The sequence below is a fragment of the Engystomops pustulosus genome, chromosome 4 (genome assembly GCF_040894005.1).
Source record: "Engystomops pustulosus chromosome 4, aEngPut4.maternal, whole genome shotgun sequence".
NCBI classification, from domain to species: domain Eukaryota; kingdom Metazoa; phylum Chordata; class Amphibia; order Anura; family Leptodactylidae; genus Engystomops; species Engystomops pustulosus.
The window spans coordinates 141,432,038-141,456,945 of NC_092414.1; the positions used below are offsets into that span (position 1 = coordinate 141,432,038).

Consider the following 24,908-nt stretch of genomic DNA (forward strand, 5'->3'; position numbering starts at 1 on the left):
TGTGAACCGACTGTCCGAGTTGTAAATTTTGAACATTACAACCATGTTGATAGACAAAGGTGAACTACAGGAGCACATGTGTACAGGGCCTTAGTGCACGCAGCGTAAAACAAGGAAAATCTCTTCCACAAGTGTGAACACTGCCTCACCTAGCTTTAGTAGACACGATAGTAAATTGCCTCTAGAGTACCGTATCCTAGTGACTATAAGAATAGATAATTATGGGGAAGAGAGGAAGGAGGCGGGCGGAGGAATAAGAAATACTCCGCTCGTATCCTGCGTTTTCCGCCTCAGTCCCCCCAGATTGGGAGTACACGGCGAGGAGCACACGGCGGGGAGTAGTTGGTTAGCACAACAGGCACGTCCAGCCCCGCCTCCAGGTGAAGCAGCGGGCGCCCTCTCCTCCCGTGTCCACTGCAGGAGAGCATTGATGACGTCACACGAAGCTGACGGGGCGGCTCCTGCTTCTTTGAAGAGCCTCGGTGCACACGACGCTGAAGGGCGTGTCTGTAGTATTGCGCGTCCTGGCGGTGGGGGGCGGGGCGCGCCTGTAGGTACGGGGTGTGCGGAGTCGTCAGCGCGCCGCCCCAAGTGATGCGGCTGCGGGGACGCGCAGGGCTCGGGAGCGCGGAGTGTGCTCGGCGCTCGGTTGTCTGCTTTGCGCTGCGGTCGTTTTAGGTTGCAGTTTCATTTGGGGAGAGAAAGACTGGGCTACGGGACGAGTCTCCTCTAGGGATGCGTCAAAGCAGGACTCGGTGAGAAGGTGAGGGATGGCGGCTTGGGGCCCCCCGGGATTGGGTGTCCGGATCACCCGGGGGCTGCTGGCGGTCTCCATCTATCTCGTTGTCGGGCAGCAGGAGCCGGCTGGAGCCGCAAAGACTGCAGGTGAGAACGGAGGGCCCGGGCCGGCGGCGGGGGGAGGGGGATCGGAGTGCTGGACGGGGCAGCAGAGCCGGGCACAGGCTGAGCTCAGTGACCGCACATGTAGGGGCACCCTGCCCTCCATGTGTGCCCCATGTAGTGCCCTGGCTGGTGTTGCAGAGATTTGGCTTTGTTGCTTGATGTGATGGTGCTGATGGGGCATCGCATGGACTTGATGGTGGTTTCCTCCAGCACTCTGATATCATTCACATGCTCTGGGCACAGTTAGGATGTGGGTGGCAGCTTGTTGCCCAGCTGTACAGCAGCCTGCCATGGTGTAGCCTCCCTATTTACTGCCCTGGTGTGTAGGACTGACAAGCTGTTGCACAGATTTCATTCCAGGCTCTGGTAGTAGTGATCTGAGATACCCCCGTCCTACTGACACATATCTGACTGGGTGCCTATATTCTGCCTGCACAGGCCTCGTATATACTATCATATCCATAGCTGGCATCATATTTTATGCATTAGGAAAAGATTAGATCTTCCTTAATTCCTATCCTATTTCTTCCTTGTCTGTGCATCCCCCATCTCCAGTGTCTACCCATAGTATATACACATGTATGTAATTATCCCCAGTCCCTGGCTGTCACAAATTGTTTACACCAGCAATTTCATATTTATTTGTCTTCCAGGACATGTGGGATTAAAACACTCAGATGTTCTTTGTTATATTTATATAAGATATACAAGCTCTGCCATGTTTATAGATGTGTCGACTATAGGGTTAACTATGAAAGAGATTCATGTAAATCTTTATATCTTGTGTACAATAAAACATGTCATTTACGTTACGTGATGTTGCCATTTTCCAGATTTCCATCTTGAAATAAAAACTGTACATGAAACACAGAACTACATGTAATATATTCAGTTCTGCATATCTAATAGGTGCTGAATATTTGTCCTTTTATGTGTAATTACTGTTTCATTACAGACGCAACTGATTTTCTTAGGGCGCTGATGTGTAAATATTTTACTAAAGTACACATTTAATAATTCATGGAAAATTCACATATTTGTCTGGTAATTCCTCATATTTTCTGGCGAGCTGCTCAGAATGCTGATGAGGTTGTCGGCACGTAATGCCAGGCTTTGGTTATGTGCACCCACAGAATTGTTGTGGTAACAAAGGAGAGAAACAAAACCCAGCAATAGGTTTTACTCTAATAAAAACCATATGTCGTGTTGCTGATGTTTGCCCTTTTTCTGTTATTGAAACGATTATAATGTAAATATTTATGACTGCCAAAGAGGGACTTGTCCAGAAATTGAATTAAATGTTGTGTGATAGTGAGAACTAATCGTATGTCCTTACAAGCTCATGGACACCAAATATAGTGGGTGTCTTGCAGAACTTAGGATCTGGTCAGCCAAAAACATAGGTCATGGACCACTATTGTTGTGTTTTTGTTGTTTTTTTTCCCCTGGAACTATGCTTTAGCTAGGCACAAGTTTCACTTAGAATCCATCAAATGACTGTCATGTTACAAATGTGCTAAGTCTCTCGATTATCTCTCATATATCATACATGTGAAGAATAAAAAGTAGTCTTATTGCCCTCAACAATGAATGAGCTTATTTTACGCTGATGTACTTATTTGCAGTTTAGTCCTAAAAAAGTCCCATTGTATCATTGAAGACATTTCTATTAGGCAAGGGCTAGAAATCAATTTTTTCCATTGGTTGCAGTCCACAAGATTACAACTTGATGCATATATTTGCACTGTCAGAGAGTCAAAAGAGGGGATCAAAATGAGATTTAGGTTTTATAAGCGGATACAAGCATCTTTAACGGAACATTGAGTTAAATGCAGGCTAATGCGTTTCGATCTTGTCATTTTGACAAGAAGTACAGCGAAGCATTCTGCGCTATTATTTTTCCGTCACATATGAGTGAACTTCCGATGAAGCCCTAGTATGGGAATGTGAACGTAGCCTTCTCTTACAGTCATGTTGCTCCTGACTGCAAATTTGGTACAAACCAAAATGGTTCCATTGGAATTGGATCTGATACAAGTAAACAAAGATTTCTGTTTTCCAAGTGGAGAAGGCCAAACCATCACTGCAAAAAATACAAATAGTAAAATTCCATATATCGACCCACAATTCGGTTTTCAAGAAAAGACCAACTCAGTGCTGTGCCCATCCTGCTAACAGTCAGATCTATATTTCTGATGACTTCCATCTTTTTGCTTCTCTGTTAACAATTAAGATTGGAATGTAACCCTCAATGTGAATAGATCTGTCAGGAGTACTTGCCTCTGTGTGTTTGAGCTCTGGATCTTGTCCCTGCTCCCTTTACCCCTTTTGTAAGGACAGCCTGGACTTCCGGTTATTGTATGGTGATACATCATTTTATGTGCCTTTTTTGCCATTAATGTGACATTATGGTACATGTTCTACACTATAGAAATGCATTTTATTGCAATAGCACAGTGTATATTACAGGTGATCTGTAAGAATCCTGTTTAGTCCTTATCTCTACTTGTAGTACTAGTGACCAGTGAGTGATATTGGAAATGAAGGGTTTCTATGGAAACTATGCATCTATTTTACATTCATTTTACCACAGTGTCTTATCAGTGATGTCATTTTTTTTTTTTTTGTGGCAAGAAGGTCTTGTGTATGTCTTGCGCCTTATAAGTGTATCTTCTCAAACAGAAAATCTATGTTGATACCCTGTATTCTACACAGAATTTGTCAAATTCCACATCAGAAAGCTGACAGTGAAGAAATAAATACATCAAACTGTGCCTTACCTTACACACTCCCAAACAGAAGGCTAAAAATCTAGATACTATTTCTATGGGGCCATGGCCTTTCTAGACATGGCATTAGTCCTGTGATCCACATTTTTAGGATACTTATGTTAAATGTGGTCTTCCCTGGTCTGCCTGTATGTATACAAATTCACACTTATTCATCTTTCTAACAATTGTTTTTAACTTTTGACTTTATAACAAAATATTGCCTTACTTTATAATGTGGAGGCCATAGACCAGATGGCTGGGACTACAGGAAGAGGGAGAAGGTGTGGACAGAGTTGGGTTATCATTGGAGTTAATGTTGTGGACCCTGTAATTCTTCCTCTTCAGGGGACCCTGGAGAGAAGACAGAATAGTATTCCAAATTTCCCCTCCTTCTTTCTAATGTATTGGTATCCTCAGGACACCAATATTATTGAGAGCTGTGACAGGTCTGGGAGAAATGACAGTCATGGCCATAAGTTTTGCGAATGACACAAATATTATATTTTCACATGATCTGTTGCCCTCTGGTTTTTATGTGTGTTTTTATCACATACAGAAATACAAGTGCAATCATATTATGAGTAACAAAATGCAGTGTTGACCCTTCTTCTTCAGGACCTCTGCAATTCTCCCTGGCAGCTCTCAATGAACTTCTGGACCAAATCCTGACTGATAGCAGTCCATTCTTGCACAATCAATGCTTGCACAATTTTTGTCACAATTTGTTGGTTTTTGTTTGTCCACCCCTCTCTTGATGATTGACCACAAGTTCTCAATGGGATTAAGATTCAGGGAGTTTCCAGGCCATGGACCCAAAATCTCTGTTTTGTTCCCTGAGCCATTTAGTTATCACCTTTGCTTTATGACAATGTGCTCCATTATGCTGGAAAAGGCATCATTGATCACCAAACTGCTCTTGGACAGTTGGGAGAAGTTGCTCATTGAGGACATTCTGGTACCATTCTTTATTCATGGATGTGTTTTTAGGCAAAACGGTGAGAGAGCCGATTCCCTTGACTGAGAAGCAACCCCACACATGAATGGTTGCAGGATGCTTTACAGTTGGCATGAGATAAGACTGGTGGTATCACTCACCTTGTCTTCTCCGAACAAGCTGTTTTCCAGATGTTCCAAACAATCAGAAAGGGGATTCATCAGAGAAAATGACTTTACCCCAGTCCTCAGCAGTCCACTCCCTGTACCTTTTGCAGAATATCAGTCTGTCTCTGATGTTTTTTTCAGGAGAGAAGTGGCTTCTTTGCTGCCCTCCTTGACACCAGGCCTTGCTCCAAGAGTCTCTGCCTCACAATGCGTGCAGATGCACTCACACCTGCCTGTTGCCATTCCTGAGCAAGCTCTGTGCTGCTGGTAGCCCAATCCCGAAGTTGAAACACTTTTAAGAGACAGTCCTGGCGCTTGCTGGTCCTTCTTGGGCGCCCTGGAGCCTTTTTGGCAACAATGGAACTTCTCTCCTTGAATTCCTTAATGATGTTGACTGAGGTGAAATGTTTCCAGCTTCGATACTCTTCCCTGTTGGGCCAGTTTTGTGCAGTGCAATGATGGCTGCACATGTTTCTTTAGAGATGACCATGGTTAACAGAAGAGAAACAATGATGCCAAGCACCAGCCTCCTTTTAAAGTGTCTAGTGGTGTGATTCTTACTTAATCATGACAGATTGATCTCCAGCCCTGTCCTCATCAACACCCACACCTGTGTTACTGGAGCAATCACTGAAACGATGTTAGCTGCTCCCTTTAAGGTAGGCCTGCAATGAAGTTGAAATGTGTTTTGGGGGAATAAGTTCATTTTCTAAGCAAATATTGACTTTGCAATTAATTGCTGTTAAGCTGTTCACTGTTTATAACATTTGGAGTATATGTAAATTGCCATTCTAAAACCTGATGCGGTAGACTTTGTAAAACTTACCATTTGTATCATTCTCAAAACTTATGGCCATGACTGTAGTTACTTTTTAAGTTGCAGTTTTGGTACTCTGTAATAAATAAGTTGGTTTTTGGTTGTGGATGGGCACTTGGGATTTAAATGGTTCGCCGTCACTGGTATAGGGGCTAGAATTCTTGTTATTGCTACATAATAAATGTAGTTTTTTTTGTAGTAATTTTGTGCCAAAATTGATTGGTGCCATTCTATTACCATACCAAGGATACTGATTTCTACCTTGGATCCATGTGGTTTTTGGTTTCCCTTCAGGATAGAAAGAGAGAGTAATCTAGCAGCTGCTTATCTGGACTCTTGCAGTGATTCGCTTCAGAATCTTTTTGTGCATATATAAGATACCTCATCATCATTGGCTAATATAAGGTATCACCAGTGTAATGATACATTTTGATATTGTGTCTCTCTGACATTGCCATGTGAATGATAGCCATACACTGGATGGTATTAACAGTATAATTGGTAAATGTTGAGGAAGGCTAATGAATTCTGATGTGACCTTTTTATACCATGATTGGACACTCCGGCTTGTGTTATCATTAATCTCTGCTAAGCTTCTAGCAGATAGAAGGATCACATGTAAATTGAGCCCTTTAAGTAACATTCCTAATAAAACCAGCCCATGAATGGTAATTAAACCATTCTTTAGTGAATCCTTTCTTTAAGCCATTTACATGTAGTAATTGGTTGATTAGGTAGGAAAGTTTAACACATGGTTGTCTAGTTGTGGATAGAACTAAATTGAGTCTTGGGACACTTCTCTGAAACAATGTTAATGCTCTTGATGCATTTCTTGCAGTTCTTCATAATCTTGCTGCCCAATTGATCTTTTGATTCGTAGGTTATGTATAAATGCAGCACATGCCCTTTAACTATGTGCCTTAATCTATTTCTTATACAATGTCTGAAACCATGTATTTCCATTAGTACCTGTCCCAATGCTGAAAAACTGCTACAGTAAACCCGTTTTACTTTGAGATTACAATGAAACATGGGACCCCATTCTTGTGGGCGTTCTTGTGGGATGATTATGAGAAATGATTTTTGAATGATAAATTATGTTTGGAAAACCCCTTTAACTGCACATGAACATCTGAATGTTAATATATGCAGATTTTCCTGTTTATCAATGTGTGATCATATGTTTGCAGTTTTTCTGCAAGCTTTACAAATACTGTGTATAAATTATATTTTGTTTTACAACAATTTTTTTTTTTAGCATTTTAACCAAACACACTTATTTTCTAGTAAAATCGATGTTGTTTGGAAAAGTGGTGAACCCCGGATACTGCATATGGTTCTTAGTGTGAAGGTGTCCTATGTGCATTTAATGTGATTGATTGTTGTGTTGTGTATTTTATAAATGTATAGGAAATAAGCATTCACCCTCTCAGGCACACACACACAGTTCCCTAGAGGCTGCCATTTAACTAAAGCTTTGTTCTCTAGCTCATTGAGTTAGTGATGGAATTGCAGGAAGAATGAAGGAGCCTTAATAAATAAATAGTCAAGCGCTTAAGAACGGTAAACTGCTCTGAGTGGTATAATCTCAATTGAAGTGGGTACCGTAATTAATTTAATGTGAAGGAGCTGAACCCTGTCCTTACCAGCTTGCAATGACACATTTTATAGGCGCTGATGTTGGCCAAATAGATGTGGATATTTAATGATCAATCCTGGAAATGTCAGATATACTAGCTTGTGACCGTCTTCTGGACTGTAAACCTTGGTTGTGTAGCAGATTCCAACCAAGTATTTGTTTTTTCAATGAAGGGATGACTATATAAGCTTCTTATATAGGAATCTAAAGGAAGGATAAGCTATGATCTAACTTGATATGTTCCTGGTTTTGTTACATTGTCTAATTTGAAAAATTTGCAATATCCAATAACGGGGAAATAAACTAAATGGCCACATTTAGAGGTGCGTTCAACCCTCTTTGACTGTCCAGGAGATGTTTTTCAATGGCTCAGTGATCCTTATTCGGCTATTTCTGCACAATGATGTCTTGTTTTAATTTTTTTCCCCTTAAAAACCATGGATTTTCAAATACCTTTGAAAATTGGTCCCTGCTGTAATGGCCAATCTTTGTTGAAATGGTGAGCTAATGCACCATCTTTGTCTTCGATTGACTGGACTTAACTGTGTATTGCGATGTGCGATCTGTTGTTCGTAGGGCATGTGAGGTCTGATCTTGCACCAATGAAATGAGAAGAGACTTCAGAGCCATAAACTCATGCAGGAATATGAGTTTTGTGGTGTGGACTCCCACACAGAGCTATGGTAACAATGGCTGTGTGTTTGAGCCCATAGAAATAAATGGGGACGTGAGCTAGTTGCAAAAATGGCAAGCACACGTCCAAAAACAGCTCTCTGCATGTGACATTAGAATAATTATTGAACTTCTTGTCTAATAGTTTCCTTAAATCGTATAATTTTACGCATGTACTGCAGATCTCTGCCATGAGGTTGGCAATTATTAAAATCCTGTTGTCTCTGCTGGTACTATTGATCATGCTGCTTGTGCAGTTGCTTAGATTGATTGACTTTGCCAATTTTCATTTAATTTAATTTGCCCTTATATTGATCAATTTACATGCGCGTTTTATGTTATGGTGCAAAACTAGGCCTCATAGTTAAATTCCAGGTATGAAAGGGTAGGTGTCTCTAATAAAGTGATCATTCGGTGTGTGCAGTTCGGTTGACCATTTACTGGTCAGTGTGATTCAATTTTTGTATCATTCTTTATTAAACAATTGTGGCATTGACATTGCACGAAATGGTATTTTTGGAATTATAGGACACGCAGGTCCGCACAGTATAAAGCCATACTTAAATACACTTTAAACGATAAAGCATGTATTAAAGCATAAACCTCATTAACAATCAGTTTACTTGGACATCATCATCTTAATGAAGTCAATGATAGGTCATATATTTGTAGGAGTGATAGTTATCAACGTCTCATATAAAAAGTTTTGTAGATAACAATATTACTAACATTGAGGGGGAAGGTAATACAAACTCAGAAAGACAGGAGGGGGGGATACAGGGTAAAATTAGTCGTCATCTAGAGCTGATTAGATGTAAAGGAAAGGGTGAGTGTGCACTATTACGAAAAGGTATTGAACTCTGACGATTGCCTAAAGGTGAGCCAAGGGCCCCAGAGGGTCGTGTTATCGGTACTGGTATTTTGTTTGGCGGCAGTAAGCTCTTCCATCCGGTGTAGCAGAGTTATTGTGATTCAATTTTTAAGTATTCAGTTATATGTAGTTGACTAAAGCTTTAGCTTATTGCTATCTTGACCGGTTTGTTTCTGCATTGTTAGGATGGTTTCACACTGGCGTTATTTTTTCACATAAATGATTTGGCTTATGGACACTTACAGACTGGTTTTCTCTTCCTGGCTTCAGTGATTGATTGTTTTTCGCAAATGCCTTACTGACCAATTCCTTTCAATGGGCTTTTTCACACTACTTTTTTTTAGAACTTGTTCTATTTTTGTTTGGATGGACACAATTCTAAGTGTGGTCTGGTAATGATACGGGCTTCCAACTATTTGCTTAAAGACCTCATTAAATGATACTTTGTTTAAATTTTAAATGAGAACATAAAATTCCAAGCATACAATTTTCCTTACTTAGAATAGAACATATTCCATGTTTATTGCATTTTCATATAACTCAGATAAAATAAAACTTTTTTTTCTCTTTCATTTCGGCTGTATCACGATTGTGGTCTGCTTATTATAAACTCTAAGGGTATGTATTGATTTGCAGAAGTCTCTATAGCTGTCATGTACATCTGAATGATACCTGCCGCACAAATTTCCTGTCTGAATTATTTCCTATTGTTTGAATAGCTCACATATGTCGTTGTTACTACATTTAAATTGCCTGGCCCAAGGGATGAGAAAACTGCGTGTGGGAATGGGACAATGAACTTAAAGGAAACCTACCACCACGGATCTACCTATTAAGGTAGATCTGGTTGGAGGTGCCTCTATTGTACGTGAGGATAGCCCTTCTAAGGGCTAATCCTCACATCCAACTGTATCTTTTTCTAACTTTTATTGCCCTAATATGCTAACTTTCTAAAGATGCTACTGGGGCGTGGAGTAGCCGGAGCTGAGGCTACATGGCACGGCTACTCCACGCCACAGTAGCTTCTTTCATCTTCCTACCGGCATATCTTTGGCACAAAGCTACGAGGAGCTGTGCACCCTCGTCTGCGAAGCTGACATGCCGCACATGCGCAAAATGCAGGCCCGCGGCTGTGTGGTCACTGCTCTGAAGACGGAGCTACTGCGCATGCGCAGAACTCTGGCTTTGCAGCTATGAGAAGCTGCGCACCGAACATATGCAGGTAGGAAGATCAAAGAGGCTACTGGGGTGTGGAGTAGCCGCGTCGTGTAGCCTTAACTTCGGCTACTCCACGCCCCAGGTAGATCCGTGGTTATAGATTTCCAGGTGAAAGTTTTGTATGTGTCTACAAAAGATATGTAGTGTTTTATGTGGCATATGTCAATCTTGTTCTAACTTTTGGCTTGTGTCCGTACTAATAGCCACAAAAATGAGCTATGATGGATGATCTGCGCACAATGTTAGGACATTCAGGACCAATGTAGCTGTTCGGAGCAGTAAATCCATAATGTAGTCCTTGGACATTTATTAAAAAAATAGAAACCTTTATTATGCGTGAATCTCTGTTACCCTTGATCTCTCTGCAAACTCTATATGTTAAGCACATGAAGACCTCCATTTGAATACCGGTAGTGCCAACCTCTGTGCCCATTGTGACACAGAGGTAACGTTATCTAGATGCTGCTAACTTACTGAACCAGGGTACAATGATCACTTTAAACCCCCCCCCCCCCAGGCTCATTAGCATAAATTTAAGAGAAGATTTTAGAAGGAAGGAGGCCATGGATAACGCATACAAGAAGATTACCATCGATAATTAAGTGTCCCTGGTTTATCCATTAACTATTTTTCCTCTAAGAATCTTGTACATAACATAGGAACTGCTTGAACAGCTATTCTAAACTAATAAATAGAGCTTTAATTTACAATAAAGTTGCCAGATCTTATTAATTAGTCACTTCTCATGAGATTAATTATTGGGACAATGCAGGTGATAACAATATCAGTAATTTGCTGAAGTATGTGTTTCTCAAAATGGCATTCTGTGGTTAGCATATTAGCCTAAATGGCAGACAAATGGGTGTCCATGTGAACAGAGGTACAACCAATGTACTTTGCTATTGTAGCAGAGGTTTTGCAGGTTCTGTAATTTTTTTCAGATTTTGTCTTAATAAAAATGTAATATTATTTTGCTATATCCTTTAGAATTCCAGAAGCTTTGCATATTTTTATTGCTTGGAAGTACACTGATAAAGATAGATTTGCCCAAAGTTACTAAGAGCAGACTGTAGGATGTAAATCCAGTTCTGTACTTCAAAGAGTTTTTACATGCTGCAAAAATGGTGAAAAAGTGGTGTTTCAAACATTTGGGCACTATTTTCTGTTACAGGATTAAAAACCACCAATAACTGTTATGATATTTTGATTTCGGATCTGTCAATATTTTAGGACATGGTAATGCCTAACATTTTTATGATTATTACTGTTTTTTTTCTTTTTACTATTTTTCAGACCCCCTAAACATATACTGCCTGATACTACCATATACTGCCATACTACACTATGGCAGTATATAGAGATTCGACTGAAAATTTATTTTCATAAAACAGTCTCTGGTCTTACAGACCAGGGGCTGTCATGGAGACAGATTATTGGGCGACCTAAACCAATATGGTGTCTTCTTACTGCCGCAGGAAGCTTTTTACTAGAGTGTTAACAGCTTGCACTGATTGGGGGTGTTACCATTGGGTGTTTGCTGCAACCTGCAGCCGATGTGTGATATACTTATACACCACTCGTCGGTAAGGGGGTTAAAGCAAATCTACCATCAAAATCCATCATAGATCCAGGCATCCTGACTGTGGTAATCTTATATTTGTTATCCATAGCCGCCTTCCTGCTAAAATAAATGTTTAAAGTTATGCTAATGACACTGAAGGGCTCTGGAGGGGTGTTGGCAGACAGGCTGTTACAATGAGCTGCTCATTGTAACAGCCTGTGTAGCTACAGTGTGAAGGTGCTCTGGTAACGCCCCCAGAGTCCTTCAGACTCCTCAGCATAAGTATAGAAGCTGATTTTAGAAGGAAGCCACGGGTAACAAATATAAGAAGGTTACCACAGTGCCTCGATCTATCAGTAAGTGTCCATGGTTTATCATGTTTCATTTTGATTGTAGTCTTCTTTAATCTAAAATAAATGTTTCGCCTCCAATTAATGCCCAATGAATCTACTCCACTTGTATGTGAATGCCAATAGAGTAAGGCTATGTGTACATTCAGCAGAGTTGACTTGTTATGGAATTGCTAACTTGTCAAAGCCTCTGTTAGGAGTCTCTGTCACTGATTTTAGTTTTGTTATCTGAAATAAAGTTCACACTTTTGCTGAACTTGCCGGAACCTAAAATGGGTCTGTATACTTTGTGCAATGATGCTGCACTGTATGCTATGCTGCACAATGCAGATCTGAATGGAAACTTAAAATTAGTTTGTTGGCCAAACCTTCAGATGTGTGATGTCCGTAATTGTCCATCAGTACAATAATAATACAATCATTTGACCCTTAAAGGGGTTGTGACAAGCTAGTGATGTCATTTGACAATTCTGCAGATCTACAAAATTGGACTATTTTTACAACTGAGTAAACACCTGGCTGCAGTCATTTGTATATTGACTATTCACGAGTACTGTGGCCTATATGCCTAGATTGAACTTCTTTTAATTGCATGTAGAACGGTCAATGGATGTGAACAGCTAAACAATTCAACACAACTCTAACCATTTAACAGGCTCATGGACCTGTGTGTGTGCTATGTATCAGCCCACAGTCATACCTTGTCTAGGTATAGAATCCAGTCCCACCAGAGCGGCTTTCTGTACTGTAAGTGATCCATTTACAGACTTCGCTTTGAAGGTCTTAATTACAATGGGTGTTTCACTCAAGTTTACAATTTTGTCTTCAAAGCGATGTCAGTCAAGCATTTTTTTTTTTTCTGGCTTTATGTAAAATGTCTGTTGCTTCGACTGTTCCCAAAATGTGCGTGACAGTTCGTCCTTCATCGGTGCTTCTTAGGAATGTCTTCTTCATTGTCGCTCCAATCACCATGAGCTTGTAATCCATGTTTAAATAGACACAGTGTCTGGCTTCTTTACCTCCATAGCGGAATTAGGGAGACTTTAAGTTATGAAACTTGTGTCCAAAAGTCCTTGAAACTTGAGCAGTCATTTCCATAAATATAAAGGTTTGAATGTTAAGTTACTATTTGATCAGGTGTTGCTATTACTTTGTACAGTAATTTTAAGTATAGTCAGAAATTATAGGTTGGTGGCTTGTTTTAACCATGAAATGACATTACAGAAAACAAAACCAAGAAACAATTGTAAGTAAAATGGGAGGAAAGTCCAGCGCCTAACTTAAGGCTTTCAACGGTTCAAATGGTAGTTCCAGAATATATACAGCATAAAAATGGCCTGAGTGTGCTTCAGTGTGTTGACCATTGCTTCTTGGTTTATTTATTTATTTTTTATTAGCGATATGTCATGGAGCCATCAACCTACTATTGACTATACCTAAAATTACTGTATGGTCAGGAAGTAAGAGTTCTACTTATTGGGTCTTTGCCAATTAAGGTCGCCGTTTGGGGAATACATTTTCCAGGACAGAACAAGGTAATCAGTGCCTCTTTTGGTAAGTTGTAAGGCAGCCCCCTTAACAGTAAGTATGACTTTCAGGGCACCTAATGACATGATGCTGGATTAAAGCCAAACCAGTATATCTATCTCAGAAGGAACAAATTCCCAACTATAGACGGTGCTCTTTTGACGTGGTTGCTTCTCCTCAGTATAGTGTGTACTATCCTTATCCCATCCTGCAAAACTTATCTGCATAGTTCTCAAAATTTTTGTATATAGTCACCCTTAAACGTGGCTGGACTCCATGTGTATATGTGTAAGGTATCAAAATGGCACTATTTGGGAATCTCTTCCTTCTGGAATAGATATGCTGGTTTGGGTTTAATTTCGTATCATGTCATTAGGATTCCTGAAAGTTGTGCATGATGCCAAGGGGGTAAGGTATTCTCTCATCCAGGAAAACTTATTTGCATACTTCCTAACATAACGGTCTAAAGTCCTCTTCGAACCTGGCTGGATTCCATGTGTATGCATGAAAGGTATTGGTAAGCGCTTCCTAATTTTTCCTTAGTTTGTCAAAGAAACTAATGTGCATCTTGAATTCAAGTTTTACATGGTTTATTCAGTTAGTGCCCTTTTGGGCGCTTTCACTTGGTGCAATCTTGGTGCGTTTTTAAATGCACTGAAAACGCATGCGTTTTTGCATGTTTACGATTTCTGGATATGTAAGCAGCTGTTTATTGCACCATTATTACTACTGACTGAGTAACCCTGATGCAAGCAGTAAAGCTGACAATCTATCAGTTAATAGTAGAGGCATGTTAAGTACATAGTATATGAGGAGGATCCTGTCTGTGGAGAACGCAGACACTTGTGTGAATAAGGCCTCATTTGTGTTGTGCATCTGAAATTTGTTGTTCATAAAAAAAATATGAAATATTTTTGTGCAATTTCATCTATGCCTGTATTACATCAGCAAAGTCTTCAATGTAGCCAAAGCTTCCTTGTGTACTACAGTTTGTGCTCCTCCCTTCCCCCGCTGCTGCAATTCTCTCCGTTTGCATGTAATTCAATGATCTTGCTTACGTTGGATGCTGACTAGGCTGGCAGGCAAATCAATAATGTACCCCCCAGTGACCATATTTACATATCTTTCTAAATTATATTTAATATACAATTATGCAGGCAGCCCGAGGAATCAAATACTTTGTCAAAATATCTATTATGCATAATACTTATTTAATATTTCTTTGGCACATATTTGCTCCAATTTGGAAGGGTGACATTTTTGTGGGAAGTCATTTTTTTTCTATCTACAAACTTTTCCATCTTTCACTTTGCTTTATTTTTCCCCTCGCTTGATGCTGACTCTCTTGACTTGTAACCAGCACAACAGCAAAGCAGAATTGTGTGTATTATTATTGTGTGTATTATTTATATTAATTTAATAAATATATATATATGTGTGGGTTTTTTTTGTGTCTGTAAATGACTTGTCAACTCTGTAATGTTCCTTTGCCTGTATTTCTCACCTTCATTCCTCCTGCTTTGTGAGGGTGTCAGACAGTGCCAACACTGCTGATTAAGTATGATACTGCACGCATAACTTATACGTACTTACACACAAAAGATTAACGGTTAACTTGTCTGTTGTATTTTCAGACTGCAGAATTACGGTATTTGCATAATAAAATTATAAACCTTATAAGAATTTTTTCCAAAAATCCTTGGGGTGAACTAACCTTGGAGTTAATTTCTACAACTTTAAGTCAGTTCCATTCCTATGGATGCGGTTTTCTGCAGCATATGTGTGGATTTTTGCGAGCCCTAGTCTACCTGCACACAAATGCATTTCTCCGGCTGCAAACAATGGAGATTTGGTCTGTTGTTTGCAGGCCTTGTGTCCTCAACATGTGAAATCCACACAGACCCTGATGACCACAATAAAGACTGTCCAAGCCACACACATGGACAGGAGTAGGATTTATTCTGAGCTTTGCAGTTTAGCAGTCTATAAAAACCAAGACCCATATAAATGAATTTGTTCACGTACTTGGCATTGAATTAACAACAAAAGCAATGTTTGTTTGCAAGGAGCCTTAAGATGTTGCAACTCACGTGATACCTGAGAAGAAATCCTTTGTTGTGCTTTGTTCACACCATGGTGATGCTGGGAAAAGCTCCAGAGTTGTATGACTGTATTACAAATAAATTAACCAATAACATACATTTGTTATTGGTTATATCTTTATTAAAGTGGTTGTACTAGACTAATGAGCTCAACTAGGCTTTATGGCCGATTCCACGCGTTAAATACGGATTACACGCAGCCAACAAATACGGCCATAACAGCCACAGATTGCTGACATAGATAAACAATGTCTGTGTGCAGGAGAGCTAAATATATATATATTTTTTCTCTAGTCTTAGTGGTACTTACACAAGGCGATTTGAGATATTACCAATTCATCTGGACGTGGGTCTATTTTAGTGTTTTCACAATTCCAGGTTCCAAAGTTTCAGTGCCTAAGAACCCAGTTGTAAGTGTTTATAAAAATGCCTGCAGAAGTCAAGTAGCAAAATTCAACTTTTGTCATGTTCTGTGTTTGATGCTAATTATCAATAAATAGTATTCTGGTTAGGGTTATGCAGCACAATTTCCTTTACCAAGCTTGATTGCCATCTGCATCCTTACCAGCTTGGCCATGAGCAGTTTTCTTCTGCTCCCTGGGTATGTGCAGTGTATTACGGTTTCATTACTGTGTTATTGCTACACTGCACATGTGGAAATTACAAGGTTGTGCCACGGCATAAGGCTACAAGCACACATCCGCGTGCACAAACAGACCACAGACCGGGAAAGTTTGCGGGCGCTTTCATTGCAGCTCATCCCACCCATCTCCAAAGGAATGGAGCGGCTGCACTGCAAATCAGAGCAGGAATAAGCTGCTCTATAATTTTCGGCGTGACCGCCCTACTACCAGTAGCTGCAGTTTTTGCATTTAGCTCACGATCCTCATTTAGTATAGTGTGCACTTAGCTTAACTGTACATCTTTCTGCTTGGACATTATTACGCTGCAAACATCAAAAATCATAGAGGTTTTATTGAGTTATAACACGCAGCATTATTATGTTTTAAATGTCTTTTGTGAACGTTAACCTTTCTATAACGGTTCCTAAACTTTAAGACCCAGTATGTTTTCTAAGTTTTGAGTGATTGTGCTTTGCTGCTGAACATTTTTCGTCGCTGACAGCTGTGTTTATAACTTCCCCATAGATGGCTTGACATTTTGTTTAATTACATTGTCTGCTCAAATGGCTTTACTACCATTGTGCTTTAGTTAATTAATTTTGTTAACTGTTGCATTTCTGTTAAGATTTTTTTTTTTTGTGAGTCATGTAGTTGGGTAGCTTTGGGCATCTTCATTCAGACATTGCCTAGTTTCCTAGGCATCCTCGTACTGAGGATGTAGTAACGTTGACCATTAATACTGTACAGCTGGAGCTGGCATTGTAATGTATGTAAACACAAAATAACACATCTGTGTCTAGAACAGACCTAGGAAACATTACAGTGTTGTGCGTTGTCCTTTAAGGCAATTTGGTAACAAACACTGTATGGAAATTATCCAAAGACTCATATTTAAATGACCAAAAAAGGTATGAAAACTAGCAATCCCATTCAGTGCACTGAATTCTATTGTTTTTTTGCACAAAAAAGGTGAGGTTACTACATTTTACCTGTAGAGCAAAGAGGAAGGACCCAACATGGTTACAATTACAAGTATGACTATGTATTTATAATGAAACTATGTAGTGCTCTGAATTCAACTATATGGGTGAATATATGTATTGTGAGCTGTTTTGTACCTCCATGTGTTTGCGATTTGATATTGCACAGAAATCAAAGGGGGGATAATTTGTTGAAAACACTGTAGCATACAATATGTGGGTTTGTTTGTGGCCAATGTCCATTCAAATTTAACGGCTGATTCATAGTGCGGTGAGACACGGCAGCCTCCCTTTGCAATAGAAAATATTATACGCTAGACATAAGACCATGGAGTCTGACTCTGCACTGGTCTACTGTCTGCACTTTTCATACATGTCTGCTTGTGCACTATGATGCTCATCAGTACCCAGCTCTGCCCCTACACTCAGTGATTGACATCTTGTATAGAAGCGAGATATAAAAAGTTTATATTTGTGCATCAGCAGACATGGATACACCTCTGAAGACACCAGAAGTACATTTGGATGGCAACATTTTTTTTCACGATTTGGAAATGGGGAAGTTGTGTCTGGAAATTTTATGAAGTGTCCTACACAATCCCATATTAGTTGTCGATAAAGACACAACCTTGTAACTCCTTGGAGACTGAGTAAGGATCATAGATGGATCACAGCTCACCAGTTTGAATTCCTGCCTACTATAGTTAAGAATTATTAGGTGACATATAATACCGATAGTGATGGGTAGAATGTTCTGCCTTCATGCAAATGGGACCCATTTCTTGTTTCAGGTTATTGCACAAATGCATCTCCACTGAAATCAGTCCTTTACTTATTTGTCCATTGACAGCACAATATTCCAATCATTGTATTCCAAGAATGTAACTGATACATAAAGGCTACAGGGAGGGAAGCTGATAAAGTCCTTAGTGCCTTCACAGAAACCTCATTCCACAATAAATTTCCACATCTCACATGTACAGCATTAAATGATCCTTAGAAGTTTCTGCCACTAAGCAGCGATGCAGTAAAGCTGATTTATAGTCTGCCATAAAGGCTTCAGAAACAAAATACATTCCTTTCTAGCAGCAGGAAAGGAATATTTTCGTAAGTCTACAAATTAAATATTATGTGCCTGCCTGGTAAGCAAGAGGTCTCCATGTGAGGCTCCGGTAGATTGTGATTATAAATAGAAAGGGTCAGTTATCAAGATTTTATTGGAGAAAGTATCCATCATGAGGTCCTATTATACAGGCCAAAGCAGATCTCGACCATACAGCTGCACGTTCTGTCAAAATGCAAACCAGACGAAACAAGGAGAAGCTCGGCCCAATCTTTACATGGATGTGCTGGTGACAAGGAGTTTATGTGCCGGCTAAAAGATCTGCAGGTGATCTGTGATACCTGAGCATAGAAACACTTTTTTTCCTTAACATTAAACCATGTATCGTTACTTTTGCAGACTTTGTTTGCTTTATTTTAGACCGTTCCTTGGAAACTGACCATTTTGCTTAGTGTTTAGTAGGAATAATTATAGCCAGGCCTGGCGCCAGCACCCGGCCAACTTGGTAAGTGCCGGGGTACTGGAGGGGCCCACTCGGGCCCCTGGATCAATTGTACCAGTATCGCTATAAGACACTGGTGCAATTGATCACCATCCGGATCGATCGCGTTTCTGCCTCTATGCTGCGCTGGTCGGGAGCGCAGCATAGAGGCAGAATCTAAAACTCACCTGTCCCGGTTCCCACGATGCGGCGCTCCGCAGGGTATGCGACGGCTCTGAAGCCGGCGCACATGATGACGTCATCGGATCACGTGTGCCGGCTTCATAGCCTACGCGTACGGGAGGCCCAGGCCGAAGATAGCTGCAGGAGCTGCTCCGGGAGAACCAGGAAAGGTAAATTCCTTTTTTCTTTCCCGGAGGGGGGCGGTTCAGTGTGTCATCAGGGAGAGGAGGGAGGGAGAGGATGGAGTGCGTCAGTGTGTCAGCAGGGGGGGGCTCAGTGTGTCCGGAGGGGGCTCAGTGTGTCCAGAGGGGGAGGGGGTTCAGTGTGTCCAGAGGGGGGGGGGGTTTCAGTGTGTCCAGAGGGGGGTGGGGGGTTTCAGTGTGTCCGGAGGGGGGTGGGGGGTTTCAGTGTGTCCGGAGGGGGGTGGGGGGCTTCAGTGTGTCCGGAGGGGGGTGGGGGGCTTCAGTGTGTCCGGAGGGGGGTGGGGGGCTTCAGTGTGTCCGGAGGGGGGTGGGGGGCTTCAGTGTGTCCGGAGGGGGGTGGGGGGCTTCAGTGTGTCCGGAGGGGGGTGGGGGGCTTCAGTGTGTCCGGAGGGGGGTGGGGTTCAGTGTGTCCGGAGGGAGGGGGGTGGGGTTCAGTGTGTCCGGAGGGAGGGGGGGGGGGTTCAGTGTGTCCGCAGGGGGGTGAAGGGGTTCAGTGTGTCCGCAGGGGGGTGAAGGGGGTCAGTGTGTCCGCAGGTGGAAGGGGGGCAGTGTGGCCACTGGAAGGCGGCCCACGGTGGGGCCCACTAAGGCTCTGTCGCCCAGGGGCCCACTAAAACCTGGAGCCGGCCCTGATTATAGCTGTGGAAATTGGTAAGAAATTTATATTATTTGCTTACTAGGTATAAATGTGTCATTGAAGTATTGTGTGAATTAGGCTCTGTTCACATCTCATTTGTATGCTCTGAAGGTGCAGCGCATTGGGAATAATCTCACAAGCCTTCAACACCGCCTTGTATGTCTTTATATAGTCCAGGTGAAAGGATAGCAGGTCAAACTATGCTCTTCTGTACTATACTGGGAGAAGAGGGTATTTCAAACCTTAATAGTATAGCATATGCCAAAAGGTTGTGTCCTCTTTACCCCTTTTTTATTCCCCACTTGTGATCTGAAAGAATTTCGATAAAGAATTTGCATGCATATGCCTATGCCACTGTATCACGTTAATAATCTGCACAAAAAAACCTACAGGAGTCTCCCTTTCTAAGTTGGTTAAGGCTTATAACAAATCTGCAGGAAATTGTAGTGCCAGTAACCATCCTATGCACTTGATGCCTCTGTCTTAGATGAGAGGAATTCAGCAAACTATAAAATAAGGTTTCAATTGTCGTATTGTGTGATTGATTGGATACAAATCCATAGCAGCAAAAAGAGTAATTATAGTATATAATTCATTTACCCTTCATTGCTCCACAGGTTCCATTACACGAATTAAATTCTCCAGAAATGGAGAGATGTTGACCTTTCATCAATCCAGCATCTCTTGAATATGATATTTTTCCCACCAGCGGCTGTGTCTAAATTACAGATAAAATGCATTTAACCCAAACCTGGGAAGAAGCCTAATTAGATTACATAGATTTTCATAAAGGGGAAGAAAACCCTAAAGTGAAATAAAGAACAAAAAAAGCAGCTGTTCATTATCTTCGGCATGTGAATGTCTGGCACACCTTTTTAATTATAAGAGAATTCAGTTGCAATCTTCATTCTATCATGTCTTCTGCAAGCCGATAATGTTCTAGTAACAGCCTGGAACCTGATAATTGCGTACTGTAGACTCACCAATCCAAAATAAGCAGCTCCCCACCCCCAGCCTCTTAATTCCTGAGTATAAAAAGCTGAAATCATTAACCTCTACAGTACTAGCGGAAAGCAACCGCCATGCATAACATAGGAAATCTGTCGCCATCAGGCCGCCTTTGCTTTTCTTGGATAGAGATGCACATGGAGAGAGAGCAGCCATACTATAGCTCTAGTCAAATACAGAAGTTGCCTGTTTTCTACCTGCGTGTATTTCTGATAATATCCTTGTAGAGTTTAACACACTTTTGCTTTCAATTCCACCTTGTGTTGAGTTACATTTAGGCAATATGCCCAGTGTGCTCATATTTTTTTTTCTTTCCGTTTTGTGGTTCCAACACAAGCAAAATAACGAAGTATGAAGAGGCCAATGTTGGCACGGAGTCAAGGGCTCAACCCAACTTTCGTCTGCACCAGCTCATCGAGTAAAAAAAAGGAATGTAGACTATGGTAGATATTGTTTTGGTTATTTTTTTTACGTTGCAAGTTAAAATCTTCAAGTCTTCAAAACTCTGCCTTGACCTTTAAACATAAGGAGAGTCCTCTATTAAATTCTGTACGTTTACAAGCACATCCAAAAAAGTTTACTGCATTAGATTAAAAACTCTCTGTCCTGGTTGCCAAACGAAGAATAGTAGGACAAAAAGTAAAGAGCAAGTAAGTGATGGTCTAAAGTGGAAAATATCTCATTTCGTCAGCACAAACCCTGAAATAATCTGCACAGAGAGCAAAGATGGAGGCAGAAAATGGACAGAAGTATACTGTGTCCCTGGTTTAAAAGACAGGGCTTGTGGTTAGATTCTGATGATCCAAGGACTATATTGCCAATGTCTGCACTTGGGTAATTTGATAAGTGTCCTTGAAGATGTTTTCATAGCGTGCATAAGTAAAGCTAAAATTTAGAGGGAAGTGAGGCTGTGATATCATTTGGTACAATGGCAGGAATTTGGTAAGAAAACTTTTAATTTTCTGGTGTGGGTTTTATTGCAGCATGTTGGGATTTGCTTAAATCCTATCCAGTACTGATAATGTAAATCACTGTGGGTTATCTGCAGACAATTCTGCTGCAGCCACGAAGCACCATCAGTGATCCTTCTTCTTGTTTTTAAAGCGGTGAGATGCATTTGCTTACTTTTTGATTGATCGGCAGGCTATTTACCTGCAGCTATTATTGTGCATAAGCGGTCCTACCAAACCTTGATCCGGTGAATCTGTACCAATGATGAATCCGTATCCGTAATCGGTAATCACAAGGACATGGCTATGCATTTTATATGTATAATGCAGTTAGTTTTAAGACTGTGTAATATATGACATCATTGATGTGTCTCACTATTACAGGTGGGCCCCAACTTAAGAAAACCCAACTTACAGACGACCCCTAGTTACAGACGGACCTCTCTGCCCACTGTGACCTCTGGTGAAGCTCTCTGAATGTTACTTTAGTCCCAGGATGCAGTGATCAGCTGTAATGTGTCTGTAATAAAGTTTTATTGATAATACTTGTTCCCATTACAGCAAAAAAGTTTTAAAAAATTCGACTGTCACTATGACTAAAATTTTTTTTTTCTGGAGCTACAATTATAAAATATACAGTTCCGACTTGCATACAAATTCAACTTAAGAACAAACCCAAGGAACCGATCTTGTACGTAACCTGGGGACTGCCTGCATTTGTTATTTGTCAGTGCAGATGAAATGCCCTGGGATAGCATAGGTTGGCCTTTGCACTCGAACCAGAGCTTGTTTCTTGTGTATGTAAACAAAGTGGAGTCAGCTCTCCATAGGAATTCTGGAACTTCCTCTCCCTGAGGCCATGGTATATAAACACAAGTTCTGCTGCTAATAAGATTCCTGTCTCGGCTTTTCACCTCCCCTTTTGCTAAGCTGTCTATTTCTTTTTAAAATGAGGTGGATCTTTACTAAAAAAAGATCACATAAAGGTTTCAGCTGTATTCTTGTTGGAATATATCTGTGAAAGATTGATATAACCTTTCCCTTGTGTGAACAGGCTGGAGGAATTCTCCTGCATGTTTACCAGCAAGACACTACAACAGAAACCAATCTAAATAAGGTTTTTTTTAATCTAAATTAAGATTTATAACATTTTGGTTAAGATTTATACAATTGTCATAAGTCGTTGTTAAAAAAATTTAATGGCGAAAAAGCCCATATTTTCACATTTTTTTTTCTTACATTTTAATTATTAGTTATTATTGAGAATATTGTCATCCTAAGAAAAGAGAGAACAGAAATGATAAAAATTGGTCTGCTCTGACATCCAGTAGATTTAGTTGAATACACTTCTGGGACTTAGATTTGCAGAATTAACCTGAAAGGGGCTTGATGTTTACATAACATTTTTTTCGCCTACCTCCAGTGAATAGAAACCTATGGGGGTGGTTAATCATATGTATGATAAAGTCCACACACCCCTGTTACTGTTGCAGGTGATTGAAAGCACAGGGCAAGAACATGGCGCTGAGGTGGCATAGCCGCAAAATAATCACAATTTCTTGTTGTGTGTAAGGAATTCCGATTATTTCAGTGTCTCTGCTCCAGAAACTAACTAGAAGCAATGATAAACGTTTACAGACTTACTGTAATGTAACCATAGGATTCTTTTAAACAGTTGGCAGGAAAACCAAAAAAACACTGTATTTACTAGTAATTCCAGAAAACAGTATTTGACTTTAGTAGTCATTTAGTTTTCTAGCTATTTTTTAAACATATTTTTATGCTGACGTTGCTTTCCCTGTCATGCATTATGGAGACCCAAGGTATTCTTCTGGGTTACCCAGAGTCAGCAAGTTTAGTAAATGACTTGTTTGTCACTTACAGATCTGTATGATGCTGAGGCAATCTTTGAGATGGCCTTTCCTATCAATAGGGATACAATGACATGATTTTAATATCTGTATCTTAATGAGTCATATTTCTGATATGTATTCCTATGTGAACATTGAGCTATAATGATCTTACTACACTAGCTTGATAGATTTAGAACTTGAGCTCTTAATCCAATGGCAAGAATGATAATACTTTTCCTAGTGTGGGTGAGAGATCCATTTAGATTAATTTATCTTAATGGTTTATCGGGGCTTTATTTTCATTATTTTTCTTTTAAGTTCAGGAACACATGTTCTTGTTATATATTTTGTCCCTTATTTAATCCTTCAGTATGATGTTGGTCATATACATAAGATGCTGGATACTGTAGTCATTTTCCTCTGCATTCTCTCATAGGCACGCCATAATTTGATATTGCAAGGGATTGATTGAACAAAGGGAAAAATGCAAATTCCATTTCTACTACATCAAATTGCATCCATGATTTTCTATTAAAGCAGTTTTATTTATTTTATGTGCAGTAGTGTTGCTTTGGTCTGCATAACTATCAGAAATTCCTATGGAGAAGCAGCTGTTACACATAGGTTTTTCTAAGTAACAGGCGTGACTGATCAATAATGGCAAAAAGCCATAGAGGCTCTGCTATTGATCTCACTAGGGTATCAGCATCTCTTTAAAGCTGGGTAATTGCTACTCGTGTAAACAAAATTTTCAAGCGGCTTTTTTGTCGCAACTAATCAGAAATTCAGCATGAAGCTCCAGCATCTTGTGCATCAGCAGAACAACTGAAAGACGTATAGTATGTATCTGCACTGATGAGGTTTTTTTTTAAGCTGCATTCAAATTCACAAAAATGCTATATTTTATAGCAACCAATGTTCTAAGACAGAAGATGTGCATATAGGCTTTATACTTTATTCAAAAATAGAGCAATTGTTAAAACATTTAAAAATGCCCCGAACTAAGGTACAATGAAGGTGTAACATTCCACAGTCAACTAACTTAAAGCGTAAAAAAGCCATCTGTGTACGTTTTCCCTGCTAGTAAATCATAGCTATAAAATATATCAACACATAAAATGGGGCAGAAGTTTTTTTGAAGTGTTAACAAGACCCCACATCTACTAGTAAACAAAGTTCCAAGACAGAAGATGTACCGATGGGAAGTATACGTTATGCAGAAATGGGTTATTAACAATTGCTCTATTTAAATGTCCCAAACTATATGGGGTACGTACAAATTTCTCCCCATAAAACTGGATGTGGCTATAAATAAAGTAGATAAAATAAGATAATGGAAATAAGTATTTCTTTTGTAGCTACGTAGTACAAATCCGGATAAGCAAATATATAGAT

At 40.2% G+C, this 24,908-nt stretch overlaps 1 protein-coding gene across 12 annotated transcripts in view; it reads left to right on the forward strand.

The window, feature by feature from the left end:
* The first annotated feature begins 496 nt into the window (after window positions 1–496).
* NEO1 (neogenin 1) overlaps window positions 497–24,908 on the forward strand; it is a 92,575-nt gene continuing 68,163 nt past the window's right edge. For 5 of the 12 annotated variants that reach the window (XM_072147820.1, XM_072147819.1, XM_072147825.1 and 2 more), the window contains exon 1: window positions 499–885. In XM_072147820.1, the coding sequence (XP_072003921.1) occupies window positions 771–885 (115 nt within the window). In that variant the 5' untranslated portion in view covers window positions 499–770. Of the gene's footprint in view, window positions 886–24,908 lie in introns of all 12 variants that reach the window. The other 7 variants (XM_072147813.1, XM_072147814.1, XM_072147816.1 and 4 more) reach the window with 3 other exon arrangements.